Here is a 22,791-nt window from a genome sequence, read left to right as displayed (position 1 = left end):
AAATATTAGTCCCAAACCTCACTTTTCCCATCCACTGCTCCATTTCAAAGATAAATTTGGACGGTGAGCATTTGGAATGTACACTCAGCTTACAGATGAATTTTTAATGGTGCAATTTAGAACAGCTACTCCCCCTTAAAAGAGGCTTGAGGAAAATACCCCCTGCCCAGAATAATCAAGATAAATATCCAGGAGTGACCAGCAGCACTTCAGCCCTTCTCCAAAGCCTCCTCCCTGCTCGGGGATGGCTCTGTTTGCTCAGGGCACTCACTGGGTTGTCAAACTGGTCTTCTGGACTTACTGGTTTGTTGGACTTACTGGTTTCCTGCATGTCCTCATTTGCTGCATTTACTGGTTTATTGCACTTACTGGTTTCTGTGCTACTGCTTTGCTGCATTTACTGGTTTCCTTCACTTAGTGGTTTCCTGTACTACTGGTTTCCCTTATTTAGTGGTTTCCTTTGCTTGCTGGTTTCCTGCACTTACTGGTTTGTTTTAGTCACTGGTTTCCTGCACTCCTGGCTCCCTGTATCCCTTGTTTCCTGCACTCCTGGTTCCCTGCATCCCCGGTTTCCTGCATCCCTGGTTTCCTGCATCCCTGGTTTCCTGCACTCCTGGCTCCCTGTAATCCTGGCTCCCTGCATTCCTTGTTTCCTGGACTCCTGGCTCCCTGCATTCCTTGTTTCTTGCTCTCCTGGCTCCTTGCATTCCTTGTTTCCTGCACTCCTGGCTCCCTGCATCCCTGGCTTCTGCACTCCTGGTTCCCTTCATTCCTTGTTTCCTGCACTCCTGGCTCCCTGCATCCCTGGTTCCCTGCACTCCTGGTTTCCTGCACTCCTGGTTTCCCTCACTCCTGGTTTCCCTCACTCCTGGTTTCCCTCACTCCTGGTTTCCCTCACTCCTGGTTTCCCTCACTCCTGGTTCCCTGCATCCCTGGTTTCCCTCACTCCTGGTTCCCTGCACTCCTACTTCCCTGCATCCCTGATTTCCTGCACTCCTGGCTCCCTGTACTCACTTGTTTCCTGCACTCCTGGTTCCTGCACTCCTGGTTCCCTTCATCCTTGACTCTCTGCACTCTGGCTCCCTGCATCCCTGGTTCCCTGCACTCCTGGTTCCCTGCACTCCTGGTTCCCTGCACTCCTAACTCCCTGCATTCCTTGTTTCCTGCACTCCTGGCTCCCTGCATTCCTTGTTTCCTGCACTCCTGGCTCCCTGTTCTCACTGGCTCCCTGCATTCCTTGTTTCCTGCACTCCTGGCTCCCTGTTCTCACTGGTTCCCTGCATTCCCGGTTTCCCGTATCCCCGTGCCCATCCCGTACCTCTCCCAGGGAGTAGTAGCGCCGCGGGATCTGGGAGTCGGGGTAGATGTTCTCCAGGTACCAGGAGAAGGGTTTGCACTTGAGGCTTTCCCTCAGGGCCTTCCTGACGGACACGTCTCCATAATCCACCTTCACCACACCTGGAATGGGGAGAGAAGAACTGAGCAAAATCCCCTTTGGACCATCCCGGAGCCACCTCCAGCCGGCACCAGCTCCCAGTTATCCATGTCCATGTGCTGGGATTGGGGTGCAGTGGGATGGGAGGGCTGTCAGCCTCACTGAGGATTGTATAAAATTAAATTATTGTATAAAATTAAATCATCCCACAATCATGGAATGGTTTGGGTTGGGAGCGACCTTAAAGCTCATCCCCCTTCCATGGGCGGGGACACCTTCCCCTAGCCCAGGTTGCTCCAAGCCCCGTCCAACCTGGCCTTGGACACTTCCAAGTGAACCAAAAGCAAGTCAAAAATTCCCTGTAGTCCAGCTAAATCTCATTTTGGATGAGAGTTGTGGTCCAGCCAGGGTTGGCAAAGCAGCAGCAACTCCCAGCCCTCATCTGGAACAGTTTGGACAGCACTGCCGGATTTATCTCTGAAATCCATCCTGCATTTCCTTCATCTTCTACTTCCCACTATTTTATGGGGTCTTACTTTGAAACTGTCACACAAGTGAAGCTCCAAGGGTAGCAGAATATTCTGTCAGGAATTCACACCTTAAAGAACAAGGTAATGGCAATTTTTAGAGAAATTCAGTACAAACCCCAGTAAAACTGTCCATTACTACCCAAAACACTTCTTTTGGATCCCTTCTCAAACCCACATTTCAAATATTTGCTAGTTACATCTCTGACAAACCAGGTTTATGTATCTCTATGTAATTGTAGGAGATGATGTAATTCTGGATAATTAACTGAAATACAGCTGCCAGTTCTTGCTCCAGGCTAAATCCAAGTGCTCCTGGAAGCACTTTATCCTGATGACAATGGCCAGGAGCGACTGATGCTCCACCAGCACAAACTCCTCAGGAGCCCCACGTTCTTGCCTGGTGCCAGGGAATTTAAGTGGCACCTGCTCAGGCTCTGGGGAAGCATGAAATGATAAACTCCAGCGAGTGGAAATATTCCAATAAAACACTCAAGCATAACTCAGAGAGAGAAATTAAATCACAAGGACTTCTGGGGTGGTGGAGGAGCGAAGGGAAATCAAATCCAGGTGAAATCCAGGTGCTGTCCTGTAGCAGAGCTGCTGGAGGTGCTGAACAGGAGTGGAATCTGCAGCTCCCAGGGCATCTTCTGAGCAGGGAGAGGTTTGGGGAGGTTTTGTCCAAGTCTCAAAGGATTCCAGGATTTTTATACTTTTCCCCCCAAAGAAACAGAGGTAATTTATCAGCTGCTCTGCCAGCAAGGGGATTGATCCCAGAGTTCCACTGGACTGTTTAGGGGGAAAAAAGCATCTAAAGGTCAGCTCTTAGTTAATATTTTAGTTTTCCCAATGGCAATTACACAGTCACTGATTTAATTTACATGAACTGAACCCCCTCAGCACCAAACCTGGGCTCCCATGGAGTGGCAACACCTCAGGGCTGTCCCCTTGCTTTGTGTGTCCTTCTTTATTCACCCCAAAAGGACCCAAAGGTTCCTGTTCCAAACCAGCCCAGAACCACCAGCTCTCACGGAAAACACCCCTGGGATTCAACCAACACCTCATTTCTGTTTCACTTCCCAATCCTCCCAGGGATTTCCATTCCCACCTTTGCTTCAGCCCTGAAATTCCCGGGTAGAAAAAGCAACAAACCTTTTCCCACTCAATGCCACTCAACTTCACACTTCAATTTCTGCAATTAAACAAACTCCAGCAAAATAAATTCTGGTTTTCCGTTCTAACAGAGGTCGAGATGGGGAGATTTTGGGGGGTTTGGCACTGGGCATCAGCCCCCTTTCCCTTCCAAGTGTCTTCCCTTTCTTTCCTAAACTCACATTCCCTTGATCCCAAAGCTCCTTTATTTTATATATTTATCTATATATATTTATATATATCTATATCTATCTAGCTATCTATAATATTTATTTATATATTTATCTATATATCTATATTATATCAATAAATATTTATATATTTATCTATATATATCTATATATATTCTCCTCATCTTACACCAACTTGCACACCCCCCCTGCTCTGTCTCCAAGCAAGGACCTCATCTATATGGATCCCAGCAACCCTCTCTGTTCCCTCCTGCTCCATTTAAAGCCAGGTCATTATAAATCAATCCCTATTTATTGTCCCCACTTGCTGAATAATCGATGGGACTCACAGGAAACATAAAAATAAGGAATGACTCAAGTCTGCTCCCACTTAAATAAGGAAATGCAAGGAAAACGTCCTTGGGTGCAACAAAGGAATGAAACACCAGGGGAAGCTGCAGGAAGAACAGATTTAAAATATCTCAGGGAGGCAGCAGATTGTTTCCAGGGAGCAGCAGATGTGTTTGCAGCACAAATTAAATGGTTGCTGGCTTCTATTACACCTGATTTTTTTTTCCTCCCCCAATAGGCATATCCTGAAAACGGGCAGACAAGGGCACAGCTCCAAATTTGGCAAAATGTGCCACTGCTGAGCAAGGAGATGTTAATTCATGTTGGTAAAGATGGAGGAAAAAAAATCATCTGGAATGAAACAGAAGAACTGAGAATAGTTTTATTTATCTACGAGTAACACTCAGAAAACTTAATCCATATGAGAGGTTTGCCACAGTCCAGGGGCTGGAAAAGCCTGGGAGAAAGTGATTGTTGTACTGAGGGGATTTTCAGTGGATTCAAAGGGAAAACATGACCAGAGAAGTCACCCTGTGCACATCTGGCTGGAGTTCAGCTCTGAACACCTGGATCACCAGCTCCTGATCCAAGGAGTCCCCTTTAAGGCAGGGAGTTAATCAAGGAATGGGTTGGGCTGAAAGGGATCTTAAAGCCCATCCATCCCACCCCCTGCCACGAGCAGGGACACCTTCCACCAGCCCAGGTTGCTCCAAGCCCCATCCAACCTGGCCTTGGACACTTCCAGGGATCCAGGGGCAGCCACAGCTTCTCTGCCCAACCTGGGCCAGGGCCTCCCCACCCTCCCAGCCAGCAATTCCTTCCCAATATCCCATCTCTCCCTGCCCTCTGGCAGTGGGAAGCCATTCCCTATGTCCTGTCCCTCCATGCCTTGTCCCCAGTCCCTCTCCAGCTCTCCTGGAGCCCCTTTAGGCCCTGCAAGGGGCTCTCAGCTCTCCCTGGAGCCTTCTCTTGTCCAGGAGAACCCCCCCAGCTCTCCCAGCCTGGCTCCAGAGCAGAGGGGCTCCAGCCCTGGAGCAGCTCCGTGGAAAGTTGGGATAAGAGCAAAGAAGCACCTGGAATGTGACCCTGGGCTGTGGATCACCATCATTTCCACTGATCATTTGATGACCTAAAGTCAAATCAATGGCAGGCTGACTGCTAATTACACAGATTAACTGCTGTTAATGACAGAAATGAACTCCTTGCTAGAGGTGCCAATAACAGCCTGGTATGGGGGGAAGGAGAGAGAATAAAGGAATATGTTCTTTAGTGGCTCTGATGTTGGGATTTCCACTCCCCTCTGGGCATGGGGACTTCCCAAGCAGGCAGGGAAAAAACCCTTTTTGCAGTCAGACAATTGCAACCAGTTGTCCTGATTTAGGAGGGAAATCCCTCCCATTCCCACCTCCCAGGACCATTTTAATCTCATCCCAAAGGTGGCTCCAATCACCGACTCCAGCTGGGACAGGGCCACACAGCAGCTCCTGTTTTACAGAGCAAATTCCTCCATTGCCTTTCTTTCCTCCTTTAATCCCATTTGAGTGTATCCAGCATTTCTGAGGGGTTTTTTTAAGCCCTCCTGAATTATTTGGCTCGTGGTTGGAGCTGCAGCTCTGAGCCAGGCTCCCAGGAAAACCCAAAGCTCCCTGTCAGTGCAGTGTTACACTAAACCAAACAGACAAGTGTTTCTCAGCACTGCAGGGATATGTGGGGATTTTTTTCCCCTTTTTTTTGTCAATCTAGGTTGGATTTCTTAAAAATTCTAGTTCCTGACTCATCTCAGCACGTGGCAACAAACAGGCAACACATCCATGGCCACATTCAAGGCTCCCAGAAATAAAGAGGTTTTTCTTACCCACACACAAGGATAAGGGAAGGCACCAGCTTAAAATACGTGCAAGACCCCCAAAAGTTTCAGATGGGCTCTTCTTCAGCATTGTTCTGTTTCCACAAGCAACTCTATTGATCAGATTTTAATTTGGAATACAATTATTGGGTGTGCACCCTAATTATGCTGAGAGAGATATTTAATGCCCTTCACTGGGAAGAACCATTGGCTCCTCTCTCTCCTGGGATATCAACTGAGGAATCCAATTAATCAGGTCCCAGGGGAGGAGTGGGAAGATGAGTCTGTGCTGATGGATAACAGCTTCAGAGACCTAATTACTGACATGCAACTTGCTTTGTTCTCAAGCAGAATTATGCAGAGATCTCCCCTTTTTTTGATTAATAAATGAAGGGAAAAGGATAAAAAAGCAGATTAAAAATATTGGGAACAATTTCTGATCTTTAGGAATGACCTATTTAAAAAAAAAATCTACTATTTCCTGTGCATTTTTATGGAGAGTTTTCAGTTAAAATGGTAATTTTGTTTCCGAAATCTTTTCTCCTCCCTTTGCTTCTTAATCCTGGGCAACATCATTATCTCGTTTTATGTCTCAATTAATACAGCATATTAATAAATAACTTCAAAAGAGAGCAGAAAATACCAAGACCACCTATACCAAAGCTTTTTCCTGTGCCACGGGCAGGAAATTTTGAATTCCACAAACCTTGTCCTGCCAACACCACTCTTACTGACCTGATTTCACCCTTTTCTTTCAATGAAATCATGTCCAGGGGTTCTCTGTTGGAATTTTGTACCAAAACCTTGGGCAAACGTGGGAATGTGTGACTAAAGATGAGAGGACATGTTCAGAAGCACCAAATTTCAGCTGATTTGGGCTCGTTTCAGAAGGGAATGGTGGTTTTTCTTCACAGAAAGAGCAGGCCCCTGTCCCAAGTCCCTCTTCAGCTCTATATTTAATGTATATCTAAGGTGTAGACACATAAATACCTTTTTTACACCACTAACAGGGCACTTAAGATGTGCAGAGTTATTTTTATGGTGCTCTAATTTTTTTTTCCCTTCCTAAGGATTTTCCAGGATGGATCCAGAATGTTTTCTGAGCAGCCACGGGACACGTAGGATAAGAGGAGCACAAACCCAGAGTGATTCCCAGCCTGGGATTAAATCCTGGCACCTGAGCACTGACTGAGATGTCCTGAACCCCTGGAAAAATCCAAGCCCCAAAGCAGCTCGTGGAAAAAAAGCAGGAGTGCAGCTGGAATGAGCTGAGCTGCAATAGAGGAGATGAAATCAAAAACTCCCCCAGGTATTATTTACTTCTTGGTGACACTGAAAATCTAAACTGACTCCACTGCGGCAGAATTTCAATTGGAAGGAGCTTTAAAGATGGAAAAACGGGGAAATTATCCCAGAGCACACAATAAAACAGCAACAATCACTTCCACGCTCCATGGCTGCCCTCCACTACCTGCAGGGAAGAGAATTCCTGAAGGGAATTCCTGGCACAGAGGACTGAGCACCCAAGGGCTCCTGCTTTCCATGACCCAGAGCATCTCTGCTGCCTCTGCCACTGACATCCTGCCCAGGGACCCTCAGGGATTTTAGGGATAACCTGGTCAAATTCTGGGTTCAGAGACCTTCCCTGCTTGGCTGCAAATGAACATTATGGGAATAATGTTCCAAAAAAACCCTGAGAACTGCAGGAGAGGAGGGGCCTTAAGGTGTTTTTCCTTGGGAACAGAACACAGAGGGGCTTGACACGGAGGGGCTGGAGCGTGTCCAGGGAAGGGAACGGAGCTGGGAAGGGGCTGAGGGAGCTGGGGGGGCTCAGCCTGGAGAAAAGGAGGCTCAGGGGGGACCTTCTGGCTCTGCAACTCCCTGACAGGAGGGGGGAGCCGGGGGGGGGGGGTCAGGCTCTGCTCCCAGGGAACAAGGGACAGGAGGAGAGGGAACGGCCTCAGGCTGTGCCAGGGGAGGGTCACGTTGGATACTGGGAGAATTCCTCATGGAATGGTCATCAAATCCTGGAAGAGGTGGAGTCCCCATCCCTGGAGGGATTTAAAATCCATGTGGACGTGGTACCTGGGGACAGGGGTCACTGGTGGCCTTGGCAGTGCTGGGGGATGGTTGGACTGGACGATCTAAGAGGGCTTTTCCCACCCAAACCATTCCATGACTCCACGACCCATCCACACCTCCCTCACACCTCCCCTTCCCAGCTCCCCAGACCAGAACACCCAGGGAACAATGCTGAGGGAACAATGCTGAGGGGACAATGCTGAGGGGACAACGCTGAGGGGACAACGCTGAGGGGACAATGCTGAGGGGACAATGCTGAGGGAACAACGCTGAGGGAACAACGCTGAGGGGACAACGCTGAGGGGACAACGCTGAGGGGACAATGCTGAGGGGACAATGCTGAGGGAACAACGCTGAGGGGACAATGCTGAGGGGACAATGCTGAGGGAACAACGCTGAGGGAACAACGCTGAGGGGACAACGCTGAGGGGACAACGCTGAGGGGACAACGCTGAGGGAATGATGCCGGGGGAACGCTGCCCTACCCGGGGAGATGATGTAGAAGAAGTCCTTGAAGTCGTCCATCCAGACCTCGGCCAGCCTGCGGTTGTTCTTGTTGATGACGTGGCCGGTGCCCCCCGGGAAGGTGTAGGGGGTGGCCTTGCGGAACACGTGGCCCACGTGGGAGCAGGTGACGATCTCCAGGGAGCCCCCGCACTGCCAGACCTGCGGGGGGACGGCAGAGCCCCAGCTCAGAGGGACCCCTGGCACGGGGGCACCCACAGCGAGGGCAGCACGTGGCCCCCCACTGATCTCCCCGGGAATTTTAAGGGCAGGTTTGATGGGAACTTCGGGGATACAGCTCTGGATGGCAGTGAAATGGGGGAGACTTGAACTGCGAGGGGGGAGCTGGTGGGAAGGGGTCACTTGGCTCTCTGACCCCATCCCACTGAGAAAGGGGTCAGCCCCTAAGGGCAAGGGCATGGATTTTGTGGGATTTCATGTTTAAAGAAACAGGGAAGAACTTTTACAGATACAAAAATTTTATATATATTTATATATTTTATATATATAATGATATATATATTATATATATCATTATATGTAATTCATATAATTATATACAATATATAATATAATATATAATTATATTTATAATTATAATTATATTATATATAGTAATGTATAATTATATATAATTATAATTATATTATATATAATAATATATAATTAGAATATATAAATATATAATACATAATATATGAATGTATAATATATATAATTAAATATTTTTATATTATATGTTTATATATTATATAAAATTATATATATTTACATAATATATATTTTATAAAAAATGATATATATTTTTATATAATACGTTATATATAGTATATTTTATAAAAATTATATATATTTATATATTATATATTTATATACATTATATATTATATAAAATTATATATATTTACATAATATATTTTATTAAAAATTATATATATTTTTATATAATACGTTATATATAGTATATTTTATAAAAAATATATATTTATATATATTATATATCTATATACATTATATATTAATATATATTATATATACTATATATAATTTCATTATATTTTTATATATAATATAATTATATGTAATATATAATTATACTATATATTATGTATAATTATATATAATGTTCATATAATTATATTATATGTTTTATATATCATTATATATATAATATATATTATGTTACACATTATACATATATTTCACATACTACATATGAGAACATAATATGCAAAATCATATATAATATGTTAGATACTATATATTATATATAAAATACATGATGTTTACATTGTATACAATATTTATATTATAAATATTATACATACACACATATTTTTATATATATAAAATATATATATATGTGTATAATTTAATTCGTTATTATCAGGCCCCTCCTGGTGATAACCACCAAGTTCAGGAGCCATTGGGTGGTTTGAACATTAACACTGGTGAAGTCTTGTAATTAGAGCTCCTTGCCACAGCCCTGAGTTACCAGGGCAACCTAATGCAGATTTGATTTAATTAGGGCTCCCTCCTTTCCCCTAATGTCATTAGCATGAGGAGTGACGTGGCTCTGTGGGATCAGCAAGGACAACATCCCAGGATCCCTGTTTTTAACACCCCGGGTTTGGCTGCTCAGGGGGGACCTCGGGCTGATGGATCCCAAAAAACACAAACAGCCCCGAAGGGAGCCCGGAATAAACCCAAAATCCACACAGAGCAACTGGGAGGAACTGGGCAGCTCAGGAAAGGGGTCACACAACTTCCCCACCAGTTCTGCTGCTCTCCCCGGCAGGAAATTCCTCCCACGCCACCATTTGTAAAAATATCTGGTCCTGGACACTTGGAAAGCCCGTTTTTGGCTCCCCTGGGTGCAACCTGCTCCCTGTGACAGCTGGAACAGGAGTGGGAATGAACCTGCACCCTCTTCCTCTAAAATAGACTTTTTTCAATATTATTTAAGAAACCCGAACAAATCAACCTTCCTGGATGCTCCCATGTAAAAGGGCCTAAAAGGGCTGCAAATCCTTTCAATGCTGATGTTTGGGATAATGGCATTTGTTTGGGATAATGGCACTGCTGCTGGCACATGGGATGGTCCAGGGGGTGGAACCCTGGACAGGATCCAGGGAGGGAAAGGCCCTTTGGAGCACTTTGGAGGATTTGGGGATTCCCAAAACAGGGGTTTTGAGGATCTGGGCCAACATCAAAACTCCCCCCTCCCATTTGATGATAAACCCCCGATATAAAAACATCTCCAGGAACATCCTGACTGCTTTCCACAAGTTCCTATCCTGGTGAAGGACTCTGGGATTTCAGGGATCTGTTCTACACACAGGCTCTGGAATGCATGATGTGTAAGTAATAAACAGGAGAAAAATACCCTCAAAAACCTAACACCAAAAATCTCTCTAATGAAACCAACTGAACTGGTATATCTGGAATATTTTCCCTATGGAATCCTAAGGACCCTGACATAGAGAAAATTAATGCAGCCCAAAGAAAGGGAAAAATGCAACCACACAAATACATTTTAAGTACAATTTGTGAGCAAACTCTGCTCCTCCAATGAGTTCATGCACTCACACAGCTGAGGAATCCTGCAAAGCACAGAGAGCTTTTCCATCAGCTTGCCAGCTGATTAGGGATTTATAGTCCCCAAATTCCACTCCCCAACATGCAGAATTAATTCCAGTGTCACGCTGTACTTCTAAAATAACCTCCCAGGCATGAACCGGCCCCGGGACCCAACCCAAAATCCAGAGGAGGGATTGGGATAAAACTGTTCATTTCCATGTGTTCCAATGCTCTGCTCCACCTGGAATTCTGCAGGTGGAGGTGAGACCTCCCACACGGGCAGGGTGAGGTTGCTGTTGATGATCTGCTGTCCCTGGGAAAGCACCCACAGAATTCCAGGATGGTTTGGGCTGGAAGGAACCTTAAATCCCATCCAGTGCCACCCCTGCCATGGGCAGGGACACCTTCCACCAGCCCAGGTTGCTCCAAGCCCCGTCCAACCTGGCCTTGGACACTTCCAGGGATCCAGGGGCAGCCACAGCTTCTCTGGGCAACCTTGGACAGGGTCTCATCCTGATTCACCGCTGGAATTCCTTCCCAATATCCCATCTAAACCAGTTTAAACACATTCCCCCTTGTCCTGTCCCTCCATCCCTTGTCCCCAGTCCCTCTCCAGCTCTCCTGGAGCCCCTTTAGGCCCTGCAAGGGGCTCTCAGCTCTCCCTGGAGCCTTCTCTTCTCCAGGGGAACATTCCCAGCTCTCCCAGCCTGGCTCCAGAGCAGAGGGGCTCCAGCCCAGCAGTTTTTTCCACCAAGAAAGATTTTTAATTGGGACCACACTAAGATACAAGAGACTTAAACCTCCCTGCCCCTTACTCAGTTCCTGTAAGAACTCCCACAACAGTCAAACACAAACTTCAGAGCCCAAGAAGAACTTGTCACAACCCTGAGGAAATCCCCATTTCTGTGTCCTCTTCTGCACTTCCAACAGCTGTCAGAAATCCCAAATAAGCATCATCTTACCCCTGTCAGAGCACACATTTCCTTCCCCCAGCCCTGCTTTGGCCTACTTGGATTATTCTAAAGAATAATCTTTTTTTTTTTCCTGGTGCAGAGATTATTTTTAATACCCTTTCCCAAAGCCACATGAGCTCCTTTCTGAGTAGCAAGTTTTCAGGGCATTCTCCAACTGGGAAAAAAACATCTAGAGAATACAACAGAAAATTAAAAATGCTTAAGGAATTCTATAAATAAAAATAAGGCTTGAGAATAAATGAGGTTTTCATTATTAAATCAGACTCTTAGAGTTGGAAGAGATTCCTGCCAGGACTATTATTATTATTTTTTTCCAATTGCCTTTATTAAAAGACATCCCATAAAGGAGTCATTACAGGGCAATCAGCAGCGAGCAGCAGCACAGCAAAAAGACAAAATATTGATTTGCCCAGAAATAACCAAATTATACCCCGTGGATGCTGCTCCAGAGCCCTCCCCGAAATTTCTGGGGGCCTAAAAGGGCTGCAAAGGCTTTCAATGCTGATATTTGGGATAATGGCATTTGTTTGGGATAATGGCATTTGTTTGGGATAATGTCACTGCTGCTGGAGGATGGGATGGTGCAGGGGCTGGAACCCTGGACAGGATCCAGGGAGGGAAAGGCACTTTGGAGGATTCAGGGATTCCCAAAACAGGGGGTTTTGGGGCTCTGGACCAACATCAAAACTCCCCCCTCCCATCTGATGATAAACACCCAAATAAAAACAGCTCCAGGAACATCCTGACAGCTCAACTCTATTATTTTCCAAACCACAGTGGAGTCTCCTGTTTTCCATGAGATATTCTGGAGATATCCTGCTGGATAATGGCAGGTTTGGAGCTGGAGGAACCTCCCCAAACCCTTGGCTCTCTCTGCTCCCAATTTCCTGCAGATGTGTCACATGAGGTGGGTCTTAAACCCCTTTTCTGTCCTTGACCCAGTGGGACTCAATGCACCTGAATATTTGACTGGCCTTAACAGAACAATTAATTCCAATAAATAATTCCAAGAAACAGCACCAGGAAGTTCCCTGGCCCTCCCATGGCAACATCCCAGGGCTGGAAATCCATCATTTTATTCATTTTATTTCTATTCTTAACACCAAGCCCTCTCTTAGGCCACGCACATATTCCAGGTTGGCAATGGTTCTTTAAATTTAAGTGGGAAAATCTTCTGAAAACAAACAAATCATGTTCTCTAATACGAAATTCATGCCCCAAAATTCATGTGTCTCCTCTCCTTGCTGCCCTCCCCTCAGCCTTATAAAGTATTTTATATTCTGATTATATTCTTATATTCTGATTATATTCTTATTATAGTTTTATATTCTTCTATTCTGATGATATTCTTCTATTCTGATGATATTCTTCTATTCTGATTCTCAGAGCAAGGGCAGAGCTGCTGCCCTGCCTTTATCCCCTGGGATTTCTGTGGAGAGCACGGATATTGCTGGCCTTTGTCCCTCCATGCATTTGGGACCGAGATTTATAATTCAAAGCTGAAATGAAGATCTTATGCTGGCATTCTCACTAAATTTATAGAAGTTAAGCCCATCTCTGGCTTACTGAGAGAAATATGGGATGGAATTCAAGCTGCCAAGAGCCAGAGCAGAACAGCACCAGGGGAAGACAAAATAACACCACTGAAGTGCTCAGCTCCTCAGGAAAAGCTTCCCCAAACATGTGAACATTATTAAAGCAAGAGTAGGAATTAGGAATATCCCATTTAGGGCATTTCTATACCCTTTGCTGGAAGCTGGATAAATGATCACAGGCTGCTCTGTGTCACACCAGGTATTTATGGAATCCCAGAATCCCAAAATGGTTTGGAGTGGAAGGGACCTTAAAACTCATCTTGTTCCACCCCCTTGCCATGTCCATATTCTCCAGTATAAATCCTTAACAAACCCCCTTGTCTATCCCTTTGTGTTGGAGTCGGGTTTTTTTAGGGATTATCTTTTTTAGGATGAAAACTCACTGTTCTTCCCAAAGGAGAGTGAAGTATTTTAGATTTCCCCGACAAGAAAGGGCCCTTTCCATAGGAATGACCCAAAATCTGTCCCACAAAAGCCTCTGTAAGGCACAAATTCCAGCAGTAACAAATGGCCTCGAGGTTCCCTCTGCCAGGGCTTGATGTGCATCAGCAATTCTCATCTTCAAATGCCAGGGAACTTTCCAGGAATCCCAAGGAACAGCAAGAACACACTGATTTAATCTGGGACAGGCACATTTTTGATGCTTTAAAGCAGTGCCAGTCACTCTGTGCTCCAGGGAGCTGCTCTAAAACGTGGGAAACAACTAAGGAGTATTTTAGGGGTGTACACACCCCAAAAATGTTGAAATTACTCATTTCAAACACTCAGGCTCAGCAGAAGTGACTCAATCCTTCGATTTTACTGCAAAGCCAACGAATAAAGTCGATAGAAACGGCCTGAAAACACTTTTAAATTCTCAGTTGGTCCTCTCTAGAAATACCTCTTTCATAAAAACCTTCAAAGGGGTTTCTGTCGTGGAAAATGGTCCTGGTTGAACAGGAAAGACAGAAAAAAGGGACAAAGGGCCTCTCCAGGCCGTGCTGTGGGTGCCACACAGGAATCCCGGGGGTTATTGCCCGGAATTCCTGCAAATTGTGCCCCCTCAGAGCAGTTCAAAGCCATTTCCAACATCCCTGCCAACCAGCACTCATCAAAGCCTCCATTTTCCAGCTTTCCTTTCTGTCTAAAAGACAGTTATTAAATGGATTTCCCTCAGAGATGTGATCCATGCCATGGGAACACACCTGTCCCAGCAGGAACACAGGGATTTTCTGCAGGATGGGGAATTTCCCTCACACAGCCCCAAAATCCCAGCCAGAACTGGCAAGTTCACGGTGTCATAACCTCCAAAACTTCTGTTGAAACATATATTTATATTGCTTTGTATACAAATTTACATCAATATTTGTCATCAACATCAGCTCACAGGAAGCCTCGTTCCTTGTAAGGAGGAATTACTAAAATACACAGAATTTTGAAAGCAGAAAAACCCCCAAAGAGCATTAAAATATTTCATGCAGTAAAAAGGGTGGAAGCATTGCAGGGAGGTGGTTCCCAAATCCTTGGAAATTCAAATTAAGCCACCTAAGAGTGCCCTGAGCGTGGGGTAGGAACTGGTACAGCACAACTGTGGGGTTTTGGACAGAAAATGAAGGAAAACAGCAATTACCCTAAAAGACATTTCAAGATTCTCGCCACCCCAGATATCCATTCCTGCATCGTAAGTTCCTATCTCTTCAAAGTAGTTTCTGTCAATAGAAAATAGGCCACCAGCCATAGTAGGGGTCCTAGTTGAAAACAAACAGAAAAAAACAAAAACAAAAACAAAAACGAAAACAACAAAACAAAACAAAAACAAAACAAAAAAAAAAAGAAAAGGGAAAAAGAAAAGAAAAAAGAAAAAATACCTTTTGAGAGACGCTGTGGAATTGAGCAGCGACACTACAGCACATTTCACTACCTCCCAGTTGCACTACGCAGCATTTCTAGGCACACAGCTGGAACAGAAGCCACGAGGAATAAAAGGACAATTTGACTGTACTTGCTGTGCTCTCCCCCAAAATCCACGGGAGCCCCGTCCCCGCCACAGCTCCGGGTCGTTCCCTACCCGTCAAACTGCATTTCCAGGGATTATCTGGGAGCATTGTGGTGGTGAAGTGGGTGGAATCCTGGCCCTCTGCGTGCAGAGCAGCAGCTCCAATCCCATCTGGAATGCTCAGTGAGGAGTTTAATGCCTCGGCTTCGCCTCAGAGGAGACTAAATGTGCATAAAATTACCAGGCCTAATCTCTCCTAACAGGATTATAAATCCTTACAACCGGCAAATCCACCGGAGTGCAGCTCCCTTTGTGTGAGGGTGTCCTACTTCCCTGTTTTCCCAAATGACACGAGGAATGCCCACCCCAGCTGGCAGGAGCACAGCTCTGAGGGAGGGAACAACACCCCCCCAAATCCCAGCTCTCCTACAAAATACCCACACACGGACTCGGGGGTGCGGATAAAGAGGGTGGAGGTTCAGCCCAAATTTGTCCCAGCCCTGTTTGCTGAGCTCTCAGCATTTCTGAGGGAATTGTGGGAAATCTGTGGGATTTGGTGGGGAGGATCTCCAGGCACATTGAGGTGTCATGGAATCATGGAATGGTTTGGGCTGGAAGGGACCTTAAAGCTCATCCCCTGCCATGGGCAGGGACACCTTCCACCAGCCCAGCTTGCTCCAATCTGGCCTTGGACACTTCCAGGGATCCAGGGGCAGCCACAGCTTCTCTGGGCAACCTGGGCCAGGGCCTCCCCACCCTCTCAGGGAAGGATCAAGGATCCTTGTTCAGGAATCAAGGATCAGCCACGTTTCCATCCTCAGCTTCAAACCCAACAGCCCAGTGGGTGACACTGGATTCTGGGGTGGGTGACACTGGATTCTGGGGTGAGTGACACTGGATTCTGGGGTGGGTGACACTGGATTCTGGGGTGGGTGACACTGGATTCTGGGGTGGGTGACACTGGATTTTGGGGTGGGTGATGTGACACCAGCTCAGCCCATCCCAGCACAGCCCCTGCAGGAGCAGCAGCAATAATGAGGGTTCCTACAGCTTCCCCTCAGTTCCACACCTCTCAATGCTATTTTACCTCCTGGAGTCACTCCAGTGATGGGCTCAGGTTAACTCTGATCCCCAGCTGAACCCAGGCTGATTTTGGATACAGCCTCAGCTTCCCATTTGTGCAGACAACAGGACTCCCACCCCTGGGCCTGCACCAGACAAACCCCAGGTTTGCTGCATCCCACTGATGCCTCAGCCCAGCCCAGCATGCCCTGATGGCAAGAGAGACATCCAAGGGACCCCACTCCTGCCATGGGATACTCCCTAATTCCAGGCAACAGCACCTCACCCTGCATCCCACAAGGAATCCCATCCTGGGCATCCACCACTCAAACGGCTCCAACAGTCACAACATTATTAATAAACAAGACCACTATTTATTTATCTTGGAATAAGGGTTTTACACCTTTTACACAGTCTCAATCCCTGCTGTGCATCACCTAGGCAGGACTAATTGCAATCAACTCTAGGTTCAATAATTAAGTTGTAATTATTAATAATAAAATAAACACAATACCAAGAGTTTCAAGGAGCATTTGAACAATGCTCTCAGGCACGTGGTGGGATTTTTGGGGTGTCCTGTGCAGGACCAGGAGTTGGACTTGATGGTCCTTGTGGGTCCCTTCCAACTCAGGATGTTCTATGGTTCTAATACACTCCTAATATTTAATCTTGTATTTTTCCTCCCAGTATCTAATTTATACTCGAGAAAAGATTTTCCAGAACAAATCTATATTTTAGTATTTCTGATACTTGCCTGGAGCGCCTTCAGCTCAAAAAACTGAAGGGCAGGCACGGAAATATCCATAAAAATGGGCTGAGCAGGGACTGCAAAAGCCCAGCACAGAAACGCTTCATGTTTTTAATCCTTGTCAGACGAGATGTTTGGGAGCTGATCTTTAGCACAGACAAGGTTTCTGTTGCTGCAGGAAAACGAGTTCCCTCAAAGCAAAGGATGCTCTGCAGAGTACAAATACTGTACAAGGGTCTCCCAGTGGAAAAAGGAGGAGGGAAGGTTTAACAGGGCTGGGTTTAGCCCGGTGAGCACTGCCTGCTGAACCAGCCCTGCCTGAGGAGCAGCCGCTCCACTCCCGGAATTCCCAGACCTTCCTGCAGCCACTGGACCATTCCCGGGAAGACTCAGCTTCAAGCTCCACCTCTGCCCAGGGCAACCATCCAGGTTTTGCTCCCTGAGCAGCAAAAACGGGCTTTGCACTTCAAATAATCCCTTTTGACAAGGTCTGCTCATTTCCAAGCGGAGGTTGCTCCAGTGACAGTGGAATTACAGCATTTACATGGAAACAGAGAAAATCCTCAGGAGCAGCCAAACAGCAGCGAATAGTCTTTGTTATCCAAACAAAAAAAATACCTCTAAACCCACTGCCACGAGTCCCTGGGGGCTGCTGGACCTTCAGAGTGAGGCACAAACTCCTGCATCAACCCCTGACCGCTCCAAGGCTCAGGGAATGTGTGCTCCCAAAGCCACAGCTCCTATTTCATTCCTGCAAATAAACCTGGAAAAAACGTGTTCCAACTGATCCAAACACGTGTCAGAGAATGAAAGGTTTGTCTTGAGCAGCTCTGCCTCCAGAACAACCTGTAATTCAGGGGTTTCTCCTGAGTGGCCCTTGGTCTCAGTTTGGTTTCAGTCCTTGCAGAGACACCTCGGGAGCTGAAAGGTCCCCATGGTCATCCTGCTGCTGAGCATTGTAAGGAATCAAGGAATCATGGAATGATCTGGGTTGGGAGGAACCTTAAAGCTCATCTGTCCATGGGCAGGGACACCTTCCACCAGCCCAGGTTGCTCCAAGCCCCTTCCAGCCTGGCCTTGGACACTTCCAGGGATCCAGGGGCAGCCACAACTACTGGACATGACACAAAATTGGGAAGTACATTCCAAAAAACCCCCCAAGAAATGCCAAAATCTGATCAGCACCAACTGCCACCCCCTCACCCCCCGGGGTGGGGGGCACTGAGGGGTGGGGGTGGCCTGACCTGCTGCCAGTGCCCTGCTCAGCCCCCAGCCCTGGCACTGCCCATGCCCATCCATCACCTCGGAACATCTGCCAGCAGGAAAGGCTTTCCCTGCCCTCACAAAACCTGGGATTCCTTGGGCTGGAGGTACCATTTCAGACTGTTTTTGGGCAAGGTCCTGCCCTGTGGTGTTAATTAACTGACCTGAGCAATGGATGGGTGAGGGAGGAGACCAGGGGTGAAGAACCAGGAGGAGAAACAAGGGGCAGAGGTGGCAGAAACGGGTGTGTGAAGAGCAGGAATAGCATCCAGGAACGGATCCTGGAGGAGAATGGAGCTGTCCAAGGTATCCCTGAGCAGCACAAGCAGCACCTGTGGATCCCCATGTTCCCTGAGCTAAAAATAAGGCAAAGAATCCCATTTTTCTGAGGAATGTGAGAAGCTCCCTCCCTGCTGTGCTGCACGACTAGGAGCTGTGGGCTTTGAATGGCAGAGTCATGGAATTCATTAACCTTTCCCAGCAAATCCAGAGATCCCAAGAAGATGTTTGACTCCACTACAGGACTGAGAACGGATCAGCTCCTGTAACTCCCTCAGCAAATCCACCAGCACTGATCAGATCCACGGACTGGGAAGAGTCAGGGACCCTTTTCCAGAGGTTCAGCACCTTCTGCCCTTAATTCCATAGGGGTCAATGAGTTAATTTAGGGAATGTGATGGCTCAGATCTGTCCAGACCCATCAGCCAGCTCTTCTCACTAAGCTTCTCTCATTTTTTTCCAAAAAAACACCTCTGCAGCAATACAAATCACACATAAATAATAAATTGTATGTAAAATAACCCCTGGTGTAATGGTGTTATGACTTTAAATCTAGAGAGCGAAGGTAGGGATTTATCCCTGTAATTATGGAAGTTAAATTCTTTAGAGTGAAACCTGTGCAGATCACAGGGATTTTAAATTACCAAAGAGCAGAGTCTGAGGGCAGCAATGGTGTTACAGACATGCACACAAGGGTCACCCAAGGAGGTTTGTGTTTTCTGCCTGTTCCACTGATTACAGAGAAAAATAGGAATAAAAACATGAGGTTGAAATGATGTGAGAGAACAGGGAAAGCGACATGGAATTAAAAAAATGAACTCACCAATTTGCTTCTACACTTTTGGCCTGGCTTAGGCTGGTGGTGATTTTACCCCGCCTATTTTTTGAATATCCAGCTGCCAAAACTATTTGTAACTGAGCTCAAATGTGTCTTTTTTCACAGAATCATGGAATCACTGAAGCTGGAAAAGCCCTCCCAGCCCATGGATCCCCCCTGTGCCCGATGCCCCCCTTGTCCCCCAGCCCAGAGCACTGAGTGCCACGGCCAGGCCTTCCTGGGACACCTCCAGGGCTGGGCACTCCAAACCTCCCTGAGCAGGCCCTTCTAGTGCCTGATCACCCTTTCCATGAGGAAATTCCTCCTGATGTCCAACCTGACCCCTGGCACAGCTGGAGGGTAGAACTCAGCTCCTTGGATGTGGAATTTCTGGTAGCTCCTGATGTGCTGGTGAACACGGTGGAGGTGATGGTTGGACTCCATGGTCTTAAGAGGCCTTTTCCAACCTAAATGATCCCATGATTCTGGCATTCTTCTGACACCAAAGAGCCTGGAATGCCTAAACTAAACCCAAACACTTTGGTCTTAACCCAGCACAAGGAGCCTCCTCTTCACTCCACAGCTCTTGTGTGAGTGACAATTATGGCACATGTGGCACTTGGCCCCCTGACCCCCTCACTCTGCTCACCAACATCCCTCTGAGGGGAGAATCCCACAAAATCCCACCTAAAAGCTGGTGTGGGGGGAAAAAAAAAAGAAATACAAAACCCTCCATTTTTATATTTTAACAATTTGCAGAGTAGACGACTTGTCTGAGTCAGGGTTAACTTTGAGCCCTGCTCCATCCCAAGGGAAGGAAATAAGAACTGGGAATTGCCTTTCTTTGGAAACGCCCTGTGACTCCCTGTGACAAAGGGAAATTTCCAATTTCTCATTGGAAATTCCCCTTCCCTCCTCTGGAAAATGTCTGTATATCTGGGAGACTTGGGATGGACAGAGCACAGAGAGGCTCTGCAGCTCGTTAGGGTAATTAATTAACTCTCCCAACTTCCACCCACACCTGAGCTTTAATGAAGGAGCTGCTGCCTGAATTCACAGCCCAGAGAGAACATTTTAGATCCTGAGAAGAACAGTTCTCCTGACTCCAAAATAGCTTCACCCCCTCCCTCCATTAAGGACTTCCTGGCAACCCTCCTCGCTTTTCCTGGGAATAAAACCTAAAACATCCAGCCCTTCCCTCATTCCAGGATTTGACGGACAAGCAATGACAGATTTTGGCCATTTTCTGGCAGAATTAATGGTGAAAGGCTTTTTCTGGCCCCTCCATCCCTGCCCTACCTGGACACACCATCCCCTGAGCTGCCTCTCCTCCTCCCTCCCTAATCCAGGGATGTGAAGCATTGGAATTCTGCCCACTCCATCCCACCTTCCACAGGTTAGAAACCACTACATCCACTCAGGAAACCTTTATTTCATCTATTTTTGAACTTCCCCTGAAGCCACAGAAGCCGTTAGAGCTGAGCAAATAACCCCTCACCAGTAATTTATTCAATTTGTTCCCTTTCAGCTTCATTTAGAATTTGGGAAGAGGTTTTGTTACACTCTGTGGTTCCAGCAATTAAATGGAAGAGGTCAGGACAGGCTCTTCCATCATCTCTGACTCAGGGTGCACAGTCATCAATCCTATGGGCACATGTGGCACTTGGTCCCCTGACCCCTCCACCCTCACTCTGCTCACTAACACCCCTCTGACTGGGAGAATCCCCCAAAATCCCAGCTAAAAGCTGGTGGGGAAAAAGAAAAAGCAATTAAAAAATGCTCTTAGATCATTTTTGACTCAGGATGCACAGTCATCAGTTCTATGGGCACATGTGGCACTTGGTCCCCTGACCCCTCCACCATCACTCTGCTCATTAACACCCCTGTGATGGGAGAATCCCCCAAAATCCCAGCTAAAGATGGTGGGGGGAAAAAAAAGGCAATTAAAAAATGCTCTTAGATCATTTTTCACTCAGGGTGTACAGTCATCAGTTCTATTTCCCAAGAAAACAAGAGCTTCAAGTGCAAAAATCATCACAGCTGAATGTTGGGGTTCAGCGTCCAAAATGCTCAGAAACACCTGCTATTTGGTTAAAAAACCAGAATAAAAAGGCTGTTTGCAGAAAACTAAGGGAGGGAGCTGAGCAGGCAGAAAGATTGGAGGAGGAGATGAAATGGGTTTTCTCAGCTCTGCTGCAGCACTAAGGACAGGGCAGAATTTGGCCTTCGCTCCCCACAACTCCCCAACGGGATCTCGGGAGAGCTCTGGGAATTCTGAGTTACTGCCTAGGGGAGCACACACAGAGAGCAGAGCTGGGGCAGTGCCTCACCTGACAGGGAGGGTCCTGTCCCCTTTCCTCCTGTCCATCTCCCTCTGGGGCACCGGGTACCAGCGGAAGTTGAGTTTCCAGTTGAAGCCCCCGTAGGTCATGTCCGAGCCCGCCATGTACTCGAAGGTATCGTCGCTGATCACGTCGATGATGGGACACACCACGGTTTTCCTGTGGGAAAAGGCACCTGGATCTGAGCAGGGCACTCAAAGGGGTGTTTTTAGGGACAGCAGGGGGATATTGCATGGATTCGGGGGGTTGTGTGTGGGGAAAAGGGGGGAAAAGGAGAGAGGAAAGAGGGAAAGGGGGGGAAAAAGTGGAGGGAGAAAAAAGCGGAGGAAAGGGGGAAGGAAAGGGGGTGGAAAGGGGGGAGAAAAGGGGGGAGAAAAGGGGAGAGAAAAGGGGAGAGAAAAGGGGAGAGAAAAGGGGAGAGAAAAGGGGAGAGAAAAGGGGAGAGAAAAGGGGAGAGAAAAGGGGAGAGAAAAGGGGAGAGAAAAGGGGAGAGAAAAGGGGAGAGAAAAGGGGAGAGAAAAGGGGAGAGAAAAGGGGAGAGAAAAGGGGAGAGAAAAGGGGGAGAAAAAGGGGGGAGGAAAAGGGAGGGAAAAGATGGGGAGAAAAGGGGGGTGAAAAGGAGGGAGAAAGGAGGGGGAGAAAAGGGGGGGGAAAAGGGGGGGAAAAAGAGGGTGAAAAGGAGGGGTCAAAAGAGAAAATGGGGGAGAAAAGGGGAGTGAAAAGGAGGGGGAGAAAAAGGGGTGAAAAAGAGGGGTGAAAAGGAGGGAGCAAAGAAGGGGAGAAAAGGGGAGGAGAAAGGAGGGGAGAAAAGTGGAGGAGAAAAAGAGGAGGAAAGGGGGGACAAAGGGGGGGAGAAAGAGGGCAGAAAAGGGGGTGAAAAGGGGGTGAAAAGGGGGGAGAAAAAAGGGGAGAGAAAAAAGGGGAGAGAAAAAGGGGGGAGAGAAAAAGGGGGGAGAAGGGAGGTGAAAAGGAGGGAGAAAAACGGAAAAATAGAGAGAAAGGTGAGCGGGGGGAAAAACAGGAGAAAGGAGGAGAAGAAAGAAAAAAGGAGGGGAAAAGGGAGAAAAAAGGGGGAATGGAGAAAAAAAA

At 46.9% G+C, this 22,791-nt stretch overlaps 1 protein-coding gene across 2 annotated transcripts in view; it reads right to left on the bottom strand.

Annotated features, from left to right (window-relative positions):
• The window catches only part of GALNT13 (polypeptide N-acetylgalactosaminyltransferase 13), a 65,720-nt gene that overhangs the window by 11,824 nt on the left and 31,105 nt on the right, over positions 1-22,791 (bottom strand). For both annotated transcript variants that reach the window (XM_032693362.1, XM_032693363.1), the window contains exons 7-10: positions 21,691-21,861; positions 14,826-14,943; positions 8,049-8,229; positions 1,319-1,458 (exon numbers count right to left, since the gene is read on the bottom strand). In XM_032693362.1, the coding sequence (XP_032549253.1) occupies positions 1,319-1,458; positions 8,049-8,229; positions 14,826-14,943; positions 21,691-21,861 (610 nt within the window). The remainder of the gene's footprint in view (positions 1-1,318; positions 1,459-8,048; positions 8,230-14,825; positions 14,944-21,690; positions 21,862-22,791) is intronic.

Source organism: Chiroxiphia lanceolata, chromosome 7 (assembly GCF_009829145.1).
Source record: "Chiroxiphia lanceolata isolate bChiLan1 chromosome 7, bChiLan1.pri, whole genome shotgun sequence".
Taxonomy (NCBI): Eukaryota; Metazoa; Chordata; class Aves; order Passeriformes; family Pipridae; genus Chiroxiphia; species Chiroxiphia lanceolata.
The sequence above is the reverse complement of the archived record's forward strand: the minus strand, read 5'-3'. Positions and strand labels throughout refer to the sequence as shown.